Genomic DNA, 18,022 nt, shown 5'->3' on the forward strand with positions numbered 1-18,022 from the left:
TATTTTATTTCTGATACAAATATTTGGGTGTCATCACATATTCTTTCCTTATTGAATAATCCTAACTGGCTGAATATCTGTTACGGTCATGGCACAATGATCTACCCATGAATAGAAATAATGAATAATTGCTCTCATTTTTGCTCAATGATTTATGTCTGTTTCATGGGCTCCAAAGGGCTTTCTGTGATCAAAGAAGTTATCCTGAAGTTTGACTGATTTCATCATGCATGCTCTTTCCTTTACTAACTTGCACAACGCTGTGATTCTTTATTACTTTTCACATGTGTTTTGAAAGATACAACGTGGACAATTATACAGCATAACAGCACCAACCTAACCAGAGTTAAAAGTGCTAATCGAGAGAACCCACACACTGTGTTTTTCAAGTATTCTGCCAGCCTAGACCAGCTTCAGGCTACAATAAACCTTGCAGATCACTGTGAACAGGAGCTTGCTTACTACTGCAAAAAGTCAAGGCTTTTAGATAAGTCAGGTAAGTAAAGCAGACATTATTATGTTGCATCATGCTTTTATTTTGCTAGCTACTAAAGTTATTTATTTCTAACTAGAGTATGGCATTTTGCTACTATGGAGTTAGAACTATTTCAAATATTGAGTTCTCAGATTTCTGTAAATTGCCAAGAGATATTTGAACCATGAAAATGCAAATGTCGATTTATAATGATTTTCTTTCAGAGAATTAAATTCACAAGTTAATTTCTCTCATAGGACTTTTAAATTATCTGAGATTGTTATTAGGATCTCCTCTTGTTTAGTCTTCCAATATTTTTTTAATTTTAAAGAAGCAATTAAATTATTAATGAGGAAATATTTTCTTAAAATAGCACAAATTAGTGCGTAGATACCAGCAGAAGCTAATGTGTGCACTTAATGTGCATATTGTGAGTACTTGACAAAACACATCAATAACACTGAATTTCCACTATCCAGTATAAACATTCTTAGAAAGCTCAGTAGTTAAAATGTGGATTATTGACAAAATTATAATTGCCTTAAGAAATAACAGAAGACCTGATCTACTTAAAATAAAAGCGAAGTTATGTAGTCTATTTAAATTTTAACTTTATTGACACAGAGCAGGTGTTAAAAGACCTTACTCTGAACATCTAAGCACTCCAAATAACGTGGAGGTAAAATCTTCATTGTTTACTTTCTTTTGAAAAACTTAGTGAATTTTTTTGGCTTGTGCACCAGAAACTCTTAAAATGCTAAAAATTGATTCATTGACATTCTTTCCCACTAAGCAGAGGGAATGCCTCTGCGTGAAGCCCTCTCTGGTTCTAGGTCTAAGCTCTTTCCTTATACATTATTTCTCACTAATTATGGCATAGGTATCTCTGGGCTTCTTAGGCTGGTGTTTGCTCTTGGAAGAATATCTGTTTGAAAACACCTCCACAGCAAAAAAAGTGAACCTGCTGTTTAAGGTGTCCTGATGAACCTTCTTTTTACTGTGGGCTCCAAATTAAAGCTATGTTTATGTATTCAAAAGCCTGGTTTGCCTCAAGCAGAAAGTTTAAAGACTTTTTTTTTTTTTTGTCCAGGGAGATTGGATGTAAATGTGCTGAAATAATTCACTATCTATATTGTTATGCTGTTTATATTGCATATAGCTGCATGTTTATAATATGCACATAAATGTATTAAAATAAATGTTTTAGAAGCGTGCAATCAGATGTGGAAAGTAATTCAAAATTTAGTTTTGAATGCTAAGAATAAATAGATGTGAAAGAGACTTATATGAGACTTCTACAAATTTTCTAAAGTAATTCTTTTTTTAAACAGAGTTTAATCACTCTCATTTCTACTGTTTACAATCTTCACTAGGTATACCTGAGAAATAGAAAATTTGATGATGGTTACATAATACATTTTTTTGAACATACAATCCACCTAGTAATTCTAAACTGACTGTATTTTAGGAATGCATTGTACTCAATCAGCCTGGATAGCATTTGCAAATGATCTCATTAAAGAAGCCATTGCTTAATACATTTATGTGATCATTATGAAGAAATCTCTAACCATTTTAATTAATGGCTTTATTTTGCCCAGGCAGTACTTTCTGCCAAGGCAGTGAAAAAAATCCTGGCTAATCAGCATGAACTTGCAGCATTTCAGTAAATACTCTCTCCTCACTCTGCTGTATGAACAAATAACTGAGAGCAGCTTTTAAACATACCTCAATGTCCCTAGTGAAACATTGGGAATGCTAATTCATGACTACAGTATAAACCTAAGGCATGCTGTTAAAGCAGCAGAAATATTCTGCTTTTTACAGTCTTAGTTGCTAGAACCTTTTTAAAGTGTTGTCTGATAAATTATTTATACACGGTCTCTGGGTTTTCTTCCTCCTGTGATGGTTTGCAAACGCAAACACTGATATTGGACATTGATGCCATTATGCAAGCTTGACTTTTCGAAAAACTGCTCACACTGTTTTTTGGCCTGCTGGGCTGACAGTTGTGTGGTAATGAATGCAGTCAATATGTTCGCGATCTGAAAGATTGTCAGTGTAACAGAGGTCTTATCTAACAGCGAGGTTTAATAAGCAGTGGTGCTTGTAAGCAAAGTTGAGAGTGGAATAAATGCCAGCTTCTTCATGGAGGCCGGGTGCTGAAAATGGAGGTCCAGCAGAAGCAAAAAAAAAAGCATCTATAAGAAAGTCTGTAGTTTAACAGTACTTGATTGCTTCTCATACCTTGACTTTCATGCATCCATCACCCTTCTTCCATCTCATTTGAGACAGTTTATCTTTTTGCTTCATATCATTTAGCTATCACGTGTTCTGCAGGTATTTCTTCTATTGCTAGACTTGCTTGGCAATATCTTTAAGCTTATTCTGCAGTACTGTACTTTCATTAAAGTACTTTCATTAAAGAAACTAAGTTTTATCATTTTGATACCAACAATGCTGACTGGATGCACCACAGAGAGATGTGATAGTCCTGGGCAACCTCACTTCTCCTCATCAGATATACCAATTTACTTATGGGATCACCGTTAACATGATTTCTGTTGTCTCTGAGTATATAAATTCTGAATCTGCTGTCCATGACCAACCAGCTGTCTTTGGGTGTTTCTGATTAACACCACTACTCACCTACTCAAAGCTCATCACAGATACAGATAGTAGTGCTCTGTAGTACTCTTGGTAGTGGGATGAGGCCGTTTCTGTGACTTCCCTTATTCTATTTCTGGTGGTTCCAACATCTGAAATTGATCTTTACTAGGGAATATAAACTATCCTGATTTTTAGGATGATTATGTCTCTGCTTTCATGGACCATTTTAAAATGAATTGTATAAATTGACTGCTTAAGATAAATTATTCTAATATCATGGCTGGCTGAACTAGGTACTGTGAGCTCCCTTTTCTACTAATGCAAGCAAAAATCTGTGACAATCACTTAGTATGTGATAACGAGGTATTAAAATGAAAAATTACTTATCAAGTAAAGGTGGAAATTTATTTTTTCCTGGTCATTTAAAGGTGTTAGATTTGAGCAGGTTTTTTTGTCTTCTTAAACTTTTGGAAAACTATTTGGATGGGAAAGCTGAGAGAAGTAGGAGACAAAACTGGGCATTGATTTTCTCTGACCTTTTTAGATGGGATGCCACTGAGCTGGTGGATCGGAAGAACCAATGAAACTCATACTTACTGGGGAGGTTCCTTGCCTGCTGTACAAAAATGTGCTTGTGGACTGGAGGGAAGCTGCATTGATTCCCAGCATTACTGCAACTGTGATGCGGACAGGGATGAATGGTGACTTTTTACTGTTCATTATTCCCAATACTTTCTTTGTTAAAAGTAAATAAAGAAAATATACAGGCCTTAGCACATTTATAATACCAAGGCAGTTGGAAATCTAAGTTGCCGTAGTGTCATCTGATTCTTTGCTATAGAACATAATTTTTCACAATGTTATTGCTAAACACATTAAGTATTACCACTAATTCTTTCACTATAAATTTTGGGGAAGATTTAATTTTACAGATACTTTCTAGTCTTTAGTATATTGCATGTTATAAATTAAGACAATAGTTCTTTAACACAACTCCCGTTAGTTTTAGATTACTGAACATAATTAAAGTTAAAATAAAATGTTCTGTTAAAAAAGTTAATTCTTAGCATAATTTATAATTACACTTTAAGGTTTAGACTTTTTACGTCCTTTTTTTTTTTGTCTACAACATAGATAAAGAAAATTAATACTCTTGCTATCAATGAAGCAAAGCAGTCATATGGAGTCCTATTCAAAGAGAATAAATGGATTTCTAGCATGTACATCTTCCACTTGTGCCTAAAATTCTCTGGTGTCATTTACGATAACTTTCAAATAAATAATATAATGAATGAGTTCTTGTTACAATGTCAGATCTGAACCTTACTTTTCATTTAGTAGGATCAGATACAACTTTCTCAACAATAGTTCCAATGCAGCACAGGATTTCATAATGTGGAGAGACTATTCAAATGAAAGTTCTTCTGTTAAAGAAACTTTTATGGTCTTAAAATGATAAAGTTCATTTACTTAAATAAATGAAATTCAGTGAGTACATTAATATATACATTTTTAAAAATGCATCAATATCTATTTTTTTTGAAAGTGGGAAAATGTAAAGAAACAGAAACAACCTGATGTATGAAAAATCAAGCAATACATTTTTTTCTTCTGAAGGTCCACCCTTCCTTTAAAGGAGCGACTACTGAGTTGGGTTGGAAAATGCTTGTTCCCTCAACATGAGCAGGGAATTCAGCAGACACAGAAATGAAAGTACAAGAAAGAGTTAATCGAAGAACAATTCTTCACAAGCTTCAAAGATTTCTGGAGAAAAGAATTTCATATTGCAGTAAAATTCACAGGGTGATATCTGTGACATTTATTCCAAAAAAGAGATTAAAGAAACACATATATCACTAAGAATTTCCCTATTATTATTCTGTATGAAAATAAAAACAATATTAATTTCTAACACAAAAAAAAGGTAAATGCATTTTGAGAAAAAAATTAGCACCATTTCTCAGACATGTAAAATATTATTGCTCAGTTTTATCATGCATTCAACCCATGCTTACATATATAGGTTAATTTTTAATGGCAATATATTTATAAATACAATAGATGTGAGGCTTATGTGCATATCTTCACATGCACATCCACTTCCAGTAAGTTGCTTAGATGTTTATGAGTGTATTAAATTGAAAGTGCGATGACTCTGGGTTTGTATTTCTGTTTGTATTAATTTTTGACACTTATAAGTAGAGATTCTTCCCAGTGACTCCAGTGTTACAGCGGTTATGTGTACACTAATTTTGGTACTTGTGATTAATGTTGTATTTGGCTCCCTAGATACTACTGTCTTGGATCAGTTGACTAGATACCTTTCACTGGTGGAAAAAGTAGGCAGAAGTTCTGCTTGTTTGAGATACATTTTGAGCACCGAGAACACCATAGTTTTGAAACATTGGTTTTGACAGTCTACTGTTATAGTGAAATCTATCTTATTTCATGCCTTGGACATAGATTTAGCTCTAAACTCCTTATTTGACTAATCAAAAGTTTTAAGCCTATAGAACTCGAGAACAGAAATTTTTTTTTTAAAACTGGTCCTAAAAATTTAAAATATGGAAATCCTCTCCACAGAAGATAATTTATATTCCATTTACTTTTGTTTACAGCATCATTTTACTGAGGAAACACTTCTGATGTTTTGAGGGATTTTCTTTTAGTTCTAAATTAGAAACCTGCAATATCTCACTTCATGAAAAATTAACATTTAAAAAAACCCATGTGTTGCATTCCTCAGTTAAGCAAAATGGTTTGCAAAAAAATTGTACATTTGTTTGCACTGTGCTCCAAAACAGATAAACAGGAATTGTATGCAGAAGAAGGATGATGATGATGATGATGATGATGATGATGATGATGATGATGATGATGATGATGATGATAGGAAAGGAAGAGGGGAGGGGAGGAAAAAGTCAATAATTTTACTCAGCATGAGGAGTTTCTGCTGTTTATTCTGAACTATTTGCTTTGCCCTTAAAGGGAAGATTCAACCATGAATGGACTGAGTGGACAGATTGAATTTTCCAGAACAGACCTGAGTAACTGAGCATTTCCATTGATTTAGGGAAAGGAATTCATGATGTGGAGGGATTTTGGCCCTAAAGGGCCAAAACTGGTGCTTATGAAATTTAAAAATTCAGTTCTGGCATTAAGTCAACAAAGATTTTAAACAAGAAACTAGGTCTAATATTACAAGTACTAGATGTGTGCTCAGAGTGCAAAGTTGCATATTTTCTTTTCTGCAAATTTCATATTTGTAGCATATACTGTTTTTCCTGTAGTCAGCATGACTTTATACTTTTCTATTGGATTTTTTTAAACTTTTGTCAAGGTTGGAAAAAAAAAAGTTAGACTTACTTGAAAGGTATATTAAGCCATTAAATATTCCATATTGATGACAGGGTAAATTACAGATACAGTATGTCCTCAGCAACATGAAACTCATTTTCAAATTTTACTTGAGCAAATTAATTGTCTTAGGCAGCCAGTGAGGTGCCCATTTATTCAAGACGACTTTTCTCACACTTGTTTTATGGTCACAACCATAAGACTACCTACTTGCAATGAAATTCTTTTAGTCCTGTCAAATGAGCCCAATGTCAACTCCAAAGCATATGTTTCTATTTACAGTTTTTTGTATCACACATACACAAACACATTATACACACATACATATTTAGGCAGCCTTTTTCAGTTTTTAAAGTTTCTTTCCTTTTTCTCAGGAGTGTGTCAATGATAATGAAATATTTATTGGAAACATTTAGGACAGCTGTGGCTTTCATTTTACCTTTTCAGGACAAATGATACGGGCTTCCTCTCCTACAAGGACCATCTACCAGTAACTGAGATTGTGATCACAGATACTGACAGACCAAACTCGGAAGCTGCTTACAAACTGGGGCCTTTGCTTTGTCGTGGTGATAGTAAGTAACTAATAAAGAGTTTTGCTGAACAGTGATGCATTTTTTCTGCAATACCTTTGAAATGTTATTTGTTACAAACATAAGATAGACTTCTCTAAATATCTCATCCAGTTCTTTGTGGAATTAGAAAAAAAACCTGCCACCATCCACTGCAAACCATCAAAATTGTAAAAATTTATTTTTCACTGTACACATCAATAGTGAAAACAAAAAGTGTTAGAATAGTTTTCAAACAGATATTTTGGTTTACCCAACTAGAATTAAATTATGAATAAATCATTACATGAAAGGGAATTCGTAGCTGGTTACCATGTCTTGGGGACATACCATTCACTAGCTATGTATGCATCCATCACAAAACATTACACATGTTATCTCCTCTGAATTTTTATGCATCTAGGAAAACTATACTGTAGAAGAATAATTCAGTGTATGCAATATCTACATGCAAATTTTCCACTACATGTAAGAATTTAAATTTTGCAAATTTAATAATAACACTAGATTTACATTCTAAATACATATATGTAATAACCAGAATAATATGTTTGTGGAAAATGACACCTTATTGAAAATTTGTGATGATACTTCTGTTTTTAATAATTTCCCTACTCAATGGAAAAGAGAACATGTTTGGCTTATGTTCAATAGTAATGTATTACACAAAATTTTATGTGTGCTGCTGTTTGTAGTCAAAAATTAGGAATTAGGAGAAGAAATGCTATAAAAAACCCAAAGAACTCAGCTGAAGAGTTGGATGGGCCATATTTGATATACAGTTAAGTTTTTACAATTTTCAGATAGGTTAATTTTCTTAAATCACATTACCTTATGAGTTTTCATGAACTTACCTGTTATCTATAATAATTATTATATTTAAATATAATAGATGCAGTTTTTACAAATATTTTTATTATTTATGTGATTTTCCTCCTTCATCATATGATGTCATGTTTGATTTTAAATTTCTTCAGTTTATATGAATAAGAGAAATACCAGTAATGTACTGTTTTATACTTTTAAGCACACTCAGTAAAAAGCACATTGATAAAAACATATAAATTAGTATGCATTTATTTTTGTGTCATCTCTGTCTTGTCAGAGTAATTATGCCTGGAAGATTTGTTAACAGATGTGTATTTCAGCACTGCATTCTAATTTTCTTATGAAAATTCATAAGACTTAAAAATCCCATTGGGTTCTTTCACTTTGTTAGTCTGACATCTGATTGTGAACTGATCAGTTGTCCTACATATCATAATACTATAATATAGTATTATGGTATTAATTCAGAGTGATAGGACGTACAGAGGTCTCCTGCTTATAGCAGGTTTAGCCATGTGTTGAGATCACTGGTCTCTCAGTGCTTTGTCAAACTGGTGTTTGAAGCAAACTAGGATGGAGCCTGCGCTGCTTCTCTGGGCAGCTTCTACCACTATTTGGCTGTCCTCAGTGAGAATTTCTTTTTACTTTTATTAAGCCTGAAACTCTGTGCTTTCACCATAACCACTGTCTTTGATATTCATTCCTTACATCAATGCAAAGACCCTGTATCAGTCTCTTTGATGATTTCCCCTTAGGTTTTGGAGTCTACTATCAGGTTCCCCAGAAAACCTTTTCCTTCCCCTGAAGCAGCCCAGTTCCTCCTGCCTGAAGTGCAGGACAAGTGCTCCAGACCTGAACATTCTGGCGGCCTCCACAATGCTTACTGCTGTTTATTAATGTTTTCGTTTACTAGAGAAAAGGAAACTGGAAGCCCAATGCAAGTGTTCTCTTACAAAGGTCAAATAGAGGGGGGTAACCACCTCCCTCAGTTGGCTGGCCACGCTCACTCAGCCTGTGATGCAGCAGACCTCCACTGTGGCCACAGAAAATGAAGCCAGTGACAAAGACAGCAGTGAAACAGAAACAGTTACAGCTTGTGTAGTTCTAATTACTGGGGGAAGAATTTGAATTCCACTACTCACCAAGTTCCCAAATACTATTAATTACATAACCTGACCTCAGACGTGACAGATCTTAAAACATAGAAGTCAACTAGCTTCCCCGGAGTAATCTCTAAAACATACAGACAGTTTTGACACCCATTGACCTCCCTGACTTCATTTGATGTTTGCTTAGTCTGGGTGATTGAATTGCTGCAATATTTCACACTGATGATGAATGATCACAGTATTTTAGACAAGCTGTGATAGAGAATTCTAAAATATCATGACAACAAGCACAAGAACTCAGTCTGAATGTCAGAGAAATATTCTTGTAATGTCATACAACTTTATAGCATTTGACTTCAAAAAGAAGCAATTTTGAACTGAAACAAGCTCAGTGAAAAGATTTCAGAATATAACAGTTCATGGTCATAATACAGCAAAAGCCTTGGAATAAGAACATTGATTTTGATTGTTCAATAATGCGATTTTTCTCAGCCATTTACATCATAAAGACATATGAGAAGACATGTATTTAAGAAGGTAAGAACTAAAATTTGAGAAAACAAAACAATTTCTGAAGGAAAATAATTGTGTCATAGATTTTGACATAAACCCACGGTTTACTGGTATTTATAATACCTTCAGTACTTCATTAAATTACTTGAATATAAAAGATCATAAAGTCTTATTCCATCAAAGTGTTAAAACCCCCACAAATTCTATGAGTGTATACAATAAAATATCTCAATACAAGTTACTATATAATTTTTGGCATGTTATACATTTAATATTTTTATGGTGTCTAATATATGATGTATCACCTATATTAGGAAATTCTCATATAAATATTTTATAGCATGATATATAATGAAGTCCAGAGAAGGGCAGTAAGGGTAAGTCCCATGAGGAAAGGATGAGGAAGCTGGGGATCTTTAGCCTAGAGAAAAGGAGGCTCAGGAGAGACCTTATCACTCCCTGCAGCCACCTGAAAGGAGGGTGTAGCCCGGCGGGGATTGGCCTCTTCTCCCTGGCAGCCAGTGGCAGGTGAAGAGGACACTGTATCAAGCTGCACCAGGGGACATTCTGGTTGTAAATCAGGGGAAGGTCTTCGTAGAAAGGGTTATTAAGCACTGGAGTGGGCTGCTCAAGGAGGCTGTAGAGTCATCATCCCTGGAGGTGTTTAAGGGAAGACTGGACAGGGCACTCAGCGCTATGGTCTAGTTGGCAAGGTGGTGACCAGTTGGACTCTATATTCTCAGGAGTCTTTTGCAATGTAATTGATTCTGTGATCTATCCTACACAGGAAATTATGCATATATATATTTATATGTATATAAAATATATAAATATATATCTATAAATATATATGCACATATATATATGTAGACTGTATTTAAATATATTAATATAATTCCTCATATATAATATGTGTTGTAATAAATACTGAGTACAGGACATAGTAGATTTTCTTCTACTCATTGTGTATCAGGAGTGAATTTTATAATGAACATTTTCTTTGATATTCAGTTTTACAGTTAATGTAAATAGCTATGACTTGCAGTATAGAACTCAGAACTTTCTGAGTTCTGCATATTAATTTTCACAGTAGACAAAATTGATGAAGTTTAAGCTCTCTTGCCAGGCCACTGCTTCTAGCATCATTTTGAAGCTGCACAAGGAAAGAAGACTGCTGTTAAGACTTTTTTCCTAACCTGAGGTTGCTTACACCCATGAGGGTCTAATCAAATGTACATTTAATGATGGTTACCTTTGGATAGATGAAGAGTGTAGAAAAAGGTGTAGTGGCAAATACCCATTTTTCAGAAGTGCTGTCAAACAAGGGAGGATAGATATTCCTGGACTCACAATGTCATTTAAATACTCTTCAAAGAGATCATTGCTATTTTTACTTCTGTCATTCTCCAGAATTAAATTATACAATTGTGTTTCACAGGGGATATCTTTTATTAAAAAGGTTTCTGTTCTATCTCACAGACATTAGTTTTTCAGAATAACTGACTAGCATACCATGTAGAAACATGGAGGAGAAGGTTTCCTGGTATTTATAATACCTTCAGTACTTCATTAAATTACTTGAATGTAAAAGATCATAAATTCTTATTCCATCAATAATCTGTTCCTTGTGGGACAGTTACTTGGGAGGAAAAGAAAATGTTAATGCCTACAGCAAAATAAAGTAGAACCATGAATAATTGGTTGAATTCAATTGCCATAAACCATGCACTCCACTGACTAAGTTTCCAAGTTAGATTTACTTATTTGGGTGCTTCTGAAAAGTCATGTATCAAATGCAGTCCAGCAGAAGGTGGCTCTTTATTGTTGCATTTTTTTTCATTCTTTTATTTAACATTCCATTTCTGTACTTGGCTTCTTTATTTTAGGCTTTAAGAATTGATCTCTTCAACTAAGTATGTTACTTATAAGAAAATCAAACCATATTGGTCAGAGCAAGGCAGGAAAGGGTAGCCTTCTGTAAGAAAAAAACCCCAAAAATCCAAAATATAAATATAATATAGTTTATTTTATAAAAGTTTTTAAAAATTGCATTCAGATGTTATTGATTTTTTCATCATTTTTACAAAGTTACCGTACTATAAGATGCCAAGGTACAATGAAAGTATTATTCTAGAAGAATATGGCCATTTAAAAAACATTAATCAATAGTATTTGGTGACACTCAGCACCACACATAGGAGTAGCACTCATGCTTTTCTGTCACCTTCAAAATTAAGTACTGATTTATTACTGATTCATTTCTATAATCCCTTTTCTGCGCTACAATATGTTTAATAAATTGTATGGTAGGACTGGTGGTATCAGATTGAAAAATATATCTAACTATATTGAAAGTTAAGATTAACACTAACATATATCAACTGAGCAGGGTAACAGGAAAGATTTTGAAGTATATGAGAATGAACAAAGTTTTTGGTACATTAACAAATAGAAATTCTATGGTCTTCATGAAAAAAGAAAGTTATCTTCATTTTTTTTGTCATTATTGAAGTAAAAGCTAGATGTTGAATAAATTCCAGTAGAGTCAGTTAGTGGGAGTAGATTAAAAAACCCCATCCTTCTATGTTGGGTGGGTTTTGTTCCTGTTCTTTTCATTACAAGAGCTGAGTAGACATATTCTCATTTATTACTATGAATATCCAATAAGTGTTAGGACATAAAAATACATCCAAAATACCGAAATATAGCTAATGTGCCAAAATTATGTATTTTAAATGTGTGATTATAATCTGTCAGCATAAGACTAATTCTTGGGCCAAAAATAAAATTGTTGATTTAGATCTTAATAAAAAATAATATAAATGCATATTTATAGATAATATAATACAATGTAAAGATTATATATGATTCAGCATGAATTTACATTAATAAAAATAAGGGTAATACTGGTGAAAACGCCAATAGACTTTAATAAGGTATTTGATGGAGTCTTGTTTACTTGGCTGAATAAAAAAAAAGTAAATTCAACTGCAAAGTGACAGTGTAAGCATGTAAATGCAAGCAGATAATCCATTCAATGTGAGTTCTCTGTTTGACATTTAAATTAAAAAAGAAATATTGTGAGCTTTGGATGTAACAGAGACTAACTGTATCAACCACTTGCAATACCTTCATTAAAGCAGCGCAGTAAATTTTTAATTTAGCAAAAAATATCTGTTTCATCTCTCTTCAGTACCCTGAGAAATCAGGACATGTCTTTTACTTTCAATAGCAGAAGTATTTGTAAACTGTGTGTTCAACTCTTCCCCCTTATTTAGCTTTCTATCAATTATTATTAATTCATATTTGTCCTAACCTCAGTCTAATCAACATTGTTTTGGTCCTCTTTGCAGCTACCTGCATAATCACGAGGTTTAATACAAGTCTGTGATTACAGTTTTACATATATGAAGAGAATGTAAGGTTAAAGGATAGCATTAAAGAAGTTGAGGTTCATTTTTTAGTGAAAGCATTTAAATCCCTTTGCTGAATTTGGGCATAATTGGAGGTGATGTGTTAAAATTTAAAAGAGTTTCATAGAGGAAGAGATTTCAAATAATGTCCTTGAAAGCAGCAAATAAAATCAGGAAATTATTTAATGTTTGGGATTTGAAGCTACACTGTGTGTGAATACATACACATGCACAACTGACAGTAAAAGCATTTGCGAATTTTCCATAAATTGACATTTTTAATGCAATCAATTGAATATTTTTCCTAGACTAAATTCTCTTTTTCAGACAAGACTGATTCAGGGAATTTATATAGTCTGTGTTATATCAGACATTGAACTAGATGATCACAGTTTTCTCTTCTGGTCTATTATCTGTGGAACTTACAGTTAAAAAAAAAAAAAACAAACCAAAGTACGAAATATACTGTTTGGCAACATAAGATCTTTATTTTCTTTGCCTCAACACTCAGTGTCCCTTCTGACAGAATGAAGATGCAGCCATTAGAGATATGACAAGGAATTGACACAAATGATGAACAGATTTCAGTTTTGAGTAGGAACTTGAAAGGCTCTACGAATTGCAATTGCACAATTGTTTTGAGAAGGCTAATTTATCTGTCTTGTTATTATTGTCCCTTTTTTTTTGTTTTACAGTTTCAAGTTGGTAAGGCTAGTTGATATATGCGAAAAACATATGTATATTTTTCAATAAAAATAACTTCATGTATAATTTATATTAGGATCTTCCTTCTTTTTACTCCTAGGAAGACTGCAGTCTTACAGCTTAGATAAAATGCTAAATAGTATTGATTTTCTAACAAAATGGTGTTTGGCAGTTCTGGAAAACTAAATGGGAGACTGTGAGCCAGATGCTGTAAAGTTAAGAAATTCTTTTGCCACCCTGATTTACAACAATATAAGATACTTTGTAGTATACTTTTCCTAAGCCTGTATTTAAGCTGCTTGATTGATAGAGCATCTTTACATGCATAAATTACATAGTTCTCAGAGCTGAGAAAAAGAATGGTTAGACAAGAAAAGGCTCTAAATTAAGAGAGAAAAAATAAAACTTCCTATCCCTGCCCTCCCCCAAGGACTCCATTTTGATTTACAAATATCATTCAAATGCTTTATTGAAGGTAATTGTATCATTACTTTACTGGACTGTTACTGCCCCTATTGCATCTTTTCTAATTGCTGGCAATGTTGTACAAATTTTGTATAAATTACAGTATTAAACTTCCTATTGTGTTTGAATTACTGGTAACAACCAGCCCATTATTTTTAAATAGCTGTGATACACAGCTGTTAGTCACAACAGTTGTGAAGTTTGCCCTGTGGGAGCCATGACCTGACACAGTTGAGGAACATGGGCTTAAAATTGATGTCAATATGTAAGGCTGCTGCTTTTGTCTAGTGGCACTTTTCACAGGTTGGCAACTTCAAGAAGCCCATAAGGCATCACAGGAGAGCGAGGTGCAAATCTACATGTTCCCCTCCCAGCCCGAGCCATCTGTTCACAGCTGCCTTACCATGTCAATGTTGTCCCGATGGCTGCTTTAACTTGTGATAGCTGGCACTCCCAGGTGTCAAAAGTCATAATGAGCAATTGCCAGAATATGTGTGAAAATCCTGCCATGCTGCTTTTCTAGGGTTTTCTAGGTTTGGGTTCCAAACTCTTCCAAAAATGGTAAAAACTCTGCTGGAATGAGCGAATGGACTTCAATTTTACTTCACTGGCTGTGGACTAGGCCTCCATATACACTGCATAATAAGGTTTGATTTTACAGGGAAGAAAGAAATTTTCAAATCTCTTTTTTTTTATTCCCTCTTCCCATCCTAAAAGCAGAACATGGCTGGAGCAAGAATTAGAGTTCTACATAACTATAAGAGTGAGATCACAACATTATCAGGAGAATGTTCAGTAGGCCTGATCAATTAGATAAGAAAGTATTAAATGTCTCATTTTGTTTAGAAAGCAATATAGCTTAATAAAGAAATACTGATATATCTGTAAGGATTCAACAGTATTAACTAGGTACTTCTAGTTGAACACCATTAATGAAGATTTTGTCCTTAGAAGGTGATATTAGAGATTTTACATCAGCTTTTTAAAAATCAATAACAAAACCTCGCAAATCATGATCGGATCCTTACTAAAAAATAAATAAAACCAGGAACATATCTATGCTAATTTAATTAATTTTTCAATTTAATTCCTTGATTTCTTCTACAGTAATTGCAACGATATTTTTTCTGCATTCTTTGAGATATCTGGTAAATTTCACTGGACTACAACAATAACAAGTCTCTTTTCCTTGTTATGTAAAATATATGTTTAATAAGTCTCATAGTTATTGCCTGTACTAACTAATCATAGAGTTGTTAAGGTTAGAAAAGACCTTTAAAATAAAAGGTCTTAGCTGTCAGACTTGCACCACCCCCATGTTCACCGCTGAACCATGACCTCAAGTGCCATATCCACAAGTTTTTCAAACACTTTCATGCATTGTGACTACACTCTGGGAAGTCTGTTACAATGCTTTACAACCCTTTCAGTGAAAAGAATATTTATCATATTTAATCTAAACTTCAGGCCATTTCCTCTCATCCTGTCACTTGTAACCTGGGAGAAGACAATGGGCCCTACCTCACTACACCATCCTTTCAGGCAGTTCCAGAGAACAAGGTCACCACAAGCCTCCTTTTCTTCAGGCTAAACAGTTCCCTCAGCCATACTACTTTAATGTAGATATAGTACTTCATTCATAGCTGCTATGTTTGCTTACTTCATGAAAAGATACATCAGGCCATAACCGGACTGCCCTGCTGAGATGAAATTAATTTTGTTTCCTAATAATTGGTTTTTTATTGCCTGAGCTAAACACCTTATTCTTGGTGAAATGTTATTCTACATTCCCAATAATGCATACCTTTTTGTGTTATGAGCTAATAAGGAAGCTTGTGTGGATGTGAGACTCTCTGAACACTGCAACCCATTCTTAGACCTGGGAATTTTCTTTTGTTTATCAGTTATAAAACTTACATTAGAAATGTTAGGTAACACTGTATCTATCATCCTTTCATTCTCTTAACCAGGAACATTTTGGAATTCAGCTTCCTTCAACACAGAGACGTCCTACCTACATTTCCCCACCTTCCATGGAGAATTCAGTGCAGATGTCTCATTTTTCTTTAAAACTACTGCATCCTCAGGAGTGTTTTTAGAGAACCTGGGAATTCAAGACTTCATAAGGATAGAGTTGCAGTGTAAGTAACATGACTGATGGTTTTGTTGTTGTTGTTGTTATTATAAAAATTGGATTTTGTTTAATTTAAAGGAGGAGTATTTAAAAACTGTTCTCTACCTTTATTACTTCTACTGCTACTACCAAATCTTTATCATTATTGGAAAAAATTACAGCACTGAGACTAAACAAGTATCCCTTTGAAGAAATTTTCTGCCCCGGGGATTTCTTAATCTAAGAGCACAGCAATCAGCCCCTGCCTGCTAAGACTGTTTCTACTTCTTGTGTTCAGTGCATCTCTACCACCAAATTCTCTTCCTCCCAGTTTTAAGACCAGGCACTATATGTGGCTGTTGGAAAACTCACTCAATCACCGTGTGTGACTCAGACCTCTTGTGCCACAGTATCTTAAGTCACACATTCTCATCTTTTTTCTTTCTGCTCTTTTTCTTCATTTTTTTTTTCATTTTGTTTGTGCAGACACAAATTCTTAGACTTAAAAGCAGCAATACATTTTTGTTGCATAACAGAGAATTAAATATCCCACTAAATCTGACATAAGGTGACCAATGTAAAATGAAACCTTTATCTTAGTTGACCCTATGTATTATTCTTATATTGTTCATTACTGAAAAGGAGAGTATTTGAAAGGATAAAGTATTTTTTCATTAGACTTTTGAATTAATTTGAAATGTCACGTTAATTGAAAAGTCTTCTTCTTGCCTGGTGAGTCTGAGAGTTCTCTAGAATTGTTCTATTAGAACAATTTTTACCTTTGGATAAGACAGTTCCTCAATCTTTTTCAAATCAATTTTGTTATCAGCCTCCAGTATTTTCTAGAGAAGAGTACAAATGAATATATATGTTATTTTGCAAAATATTTCTATAGAAACATTAACTATTTTTTATTAAAAAATAAAATATTCTGCTTTCTTGGGGTTTTTCGGTCCATGTTAACATCTTATGTTAATGAAACAAACAGGGAAACACCTTCTATAGTTAGTTTAATTATAGAATATTGGTTTGTGTTTAATGAAATTGTGTTTCATCATCTCATACTATAGTGCTGTATTTGAAAACTACCCTGTTTTAAACACTGGTTTTGCCAGGTTTTTGGCAGTATGAACTGCCTTCTGTTAAACCTCTGTGTTACAGGTAAACTCAGTATCATGCAATATAGAAAATGTACTGGATCAGCACTTCAGTGGAGGCTCTCTGAAGCAGTGATGATAGTCTTGTCTGATAAATTATTTTCCATTTTCAAAATAAACAGTTAAATCATGGAAGCAGTAAAGGAATGGTTCTGAGAATTGAATTTATTCAGATATTTGTTAGAAGACTGTAAGTTTTTCTTCAGAATAATAATATGAAGACAGGCTCATGTCACTTGTCCCACTCATTCATAAGTGTAAAAACCACTCCATACTTATGGGTTTTAAATGACTTTATATGTATAGGGAGGTGTGAGAGAAAGCAAAAGCTGAATTGATCTATAATTTCAGCATCTGAAAAAGCAAAGTTTTTTCATTATTGTATAGAATATAGAGATATTTCTTAATCTCCATAAACATCCTAATTTGTTGAGTAGACAGACCCACTATTTTTTGTATGCCATATCTAAATTAAATGGAGGATTGTTTGTAGTGGACCCAGAATTGCCTGCTTTTATTGTGGGAAATATCAGTCAGGAGTGAGCAATATATATTTCCATCAAGAGTATTTTTCTCAAAAAAAAATTAACTTGAGTGTTTCATATGGTATAAGATGACTTATATTTCATCATCATATAACTCCACATCTTTATAAAAAATGTGAATGTAAATTACCAACCTACACTTATGTACTACTAATAGTTT

At 33.6% G+C, this 18,022-nt stretch overlaps 1 protein-coding gene across 1 annotated transcript in view; it reads left to right on the forward strand.

Annotated features, from left to right (window-relative positions):
* The window catches only part of LOC115915305 (contactin-associated protein-like 4), a 208,091-nt gene that overhangs the window by 162,798 nt on the left and 27,271 nt on the right, over positions 1-18,022 (forward strand). Inside the window, exons 13-16 of the mRNA XM_030968639.1 lie at positions 299-496; positions 3,630-3,786; positions 6,890-7,017; positions 16,018-16,188. Coding sequence (XP_030824499.1) covers positions 299-496; positions 3,630-3,786; positions 6,890-7,017; positions 16,018-16,188 — 654 coding nt within the window. The remainder of the gene's footprint in view (positions 1-298; positions 497-3,629; positions 3,787-6,889; positions 7,018-16,017; positions 16,189-18,022) is intronic.

Source organism: Camarhynchus parvulus, chromosome Z (genome assembly GCF_901933205.1).
Source record: "Camarhynchus parvulus chromosome Z, STF_HiC, whole genome shotgun sequence".
In the NCBI taxonomy this organism is placed as follows: Eukaryota; Metazoa; Chordata; class Aves; order Passeriformes; family Thraupidae; genus Camarhynchus; species Camarhynchus parvulus.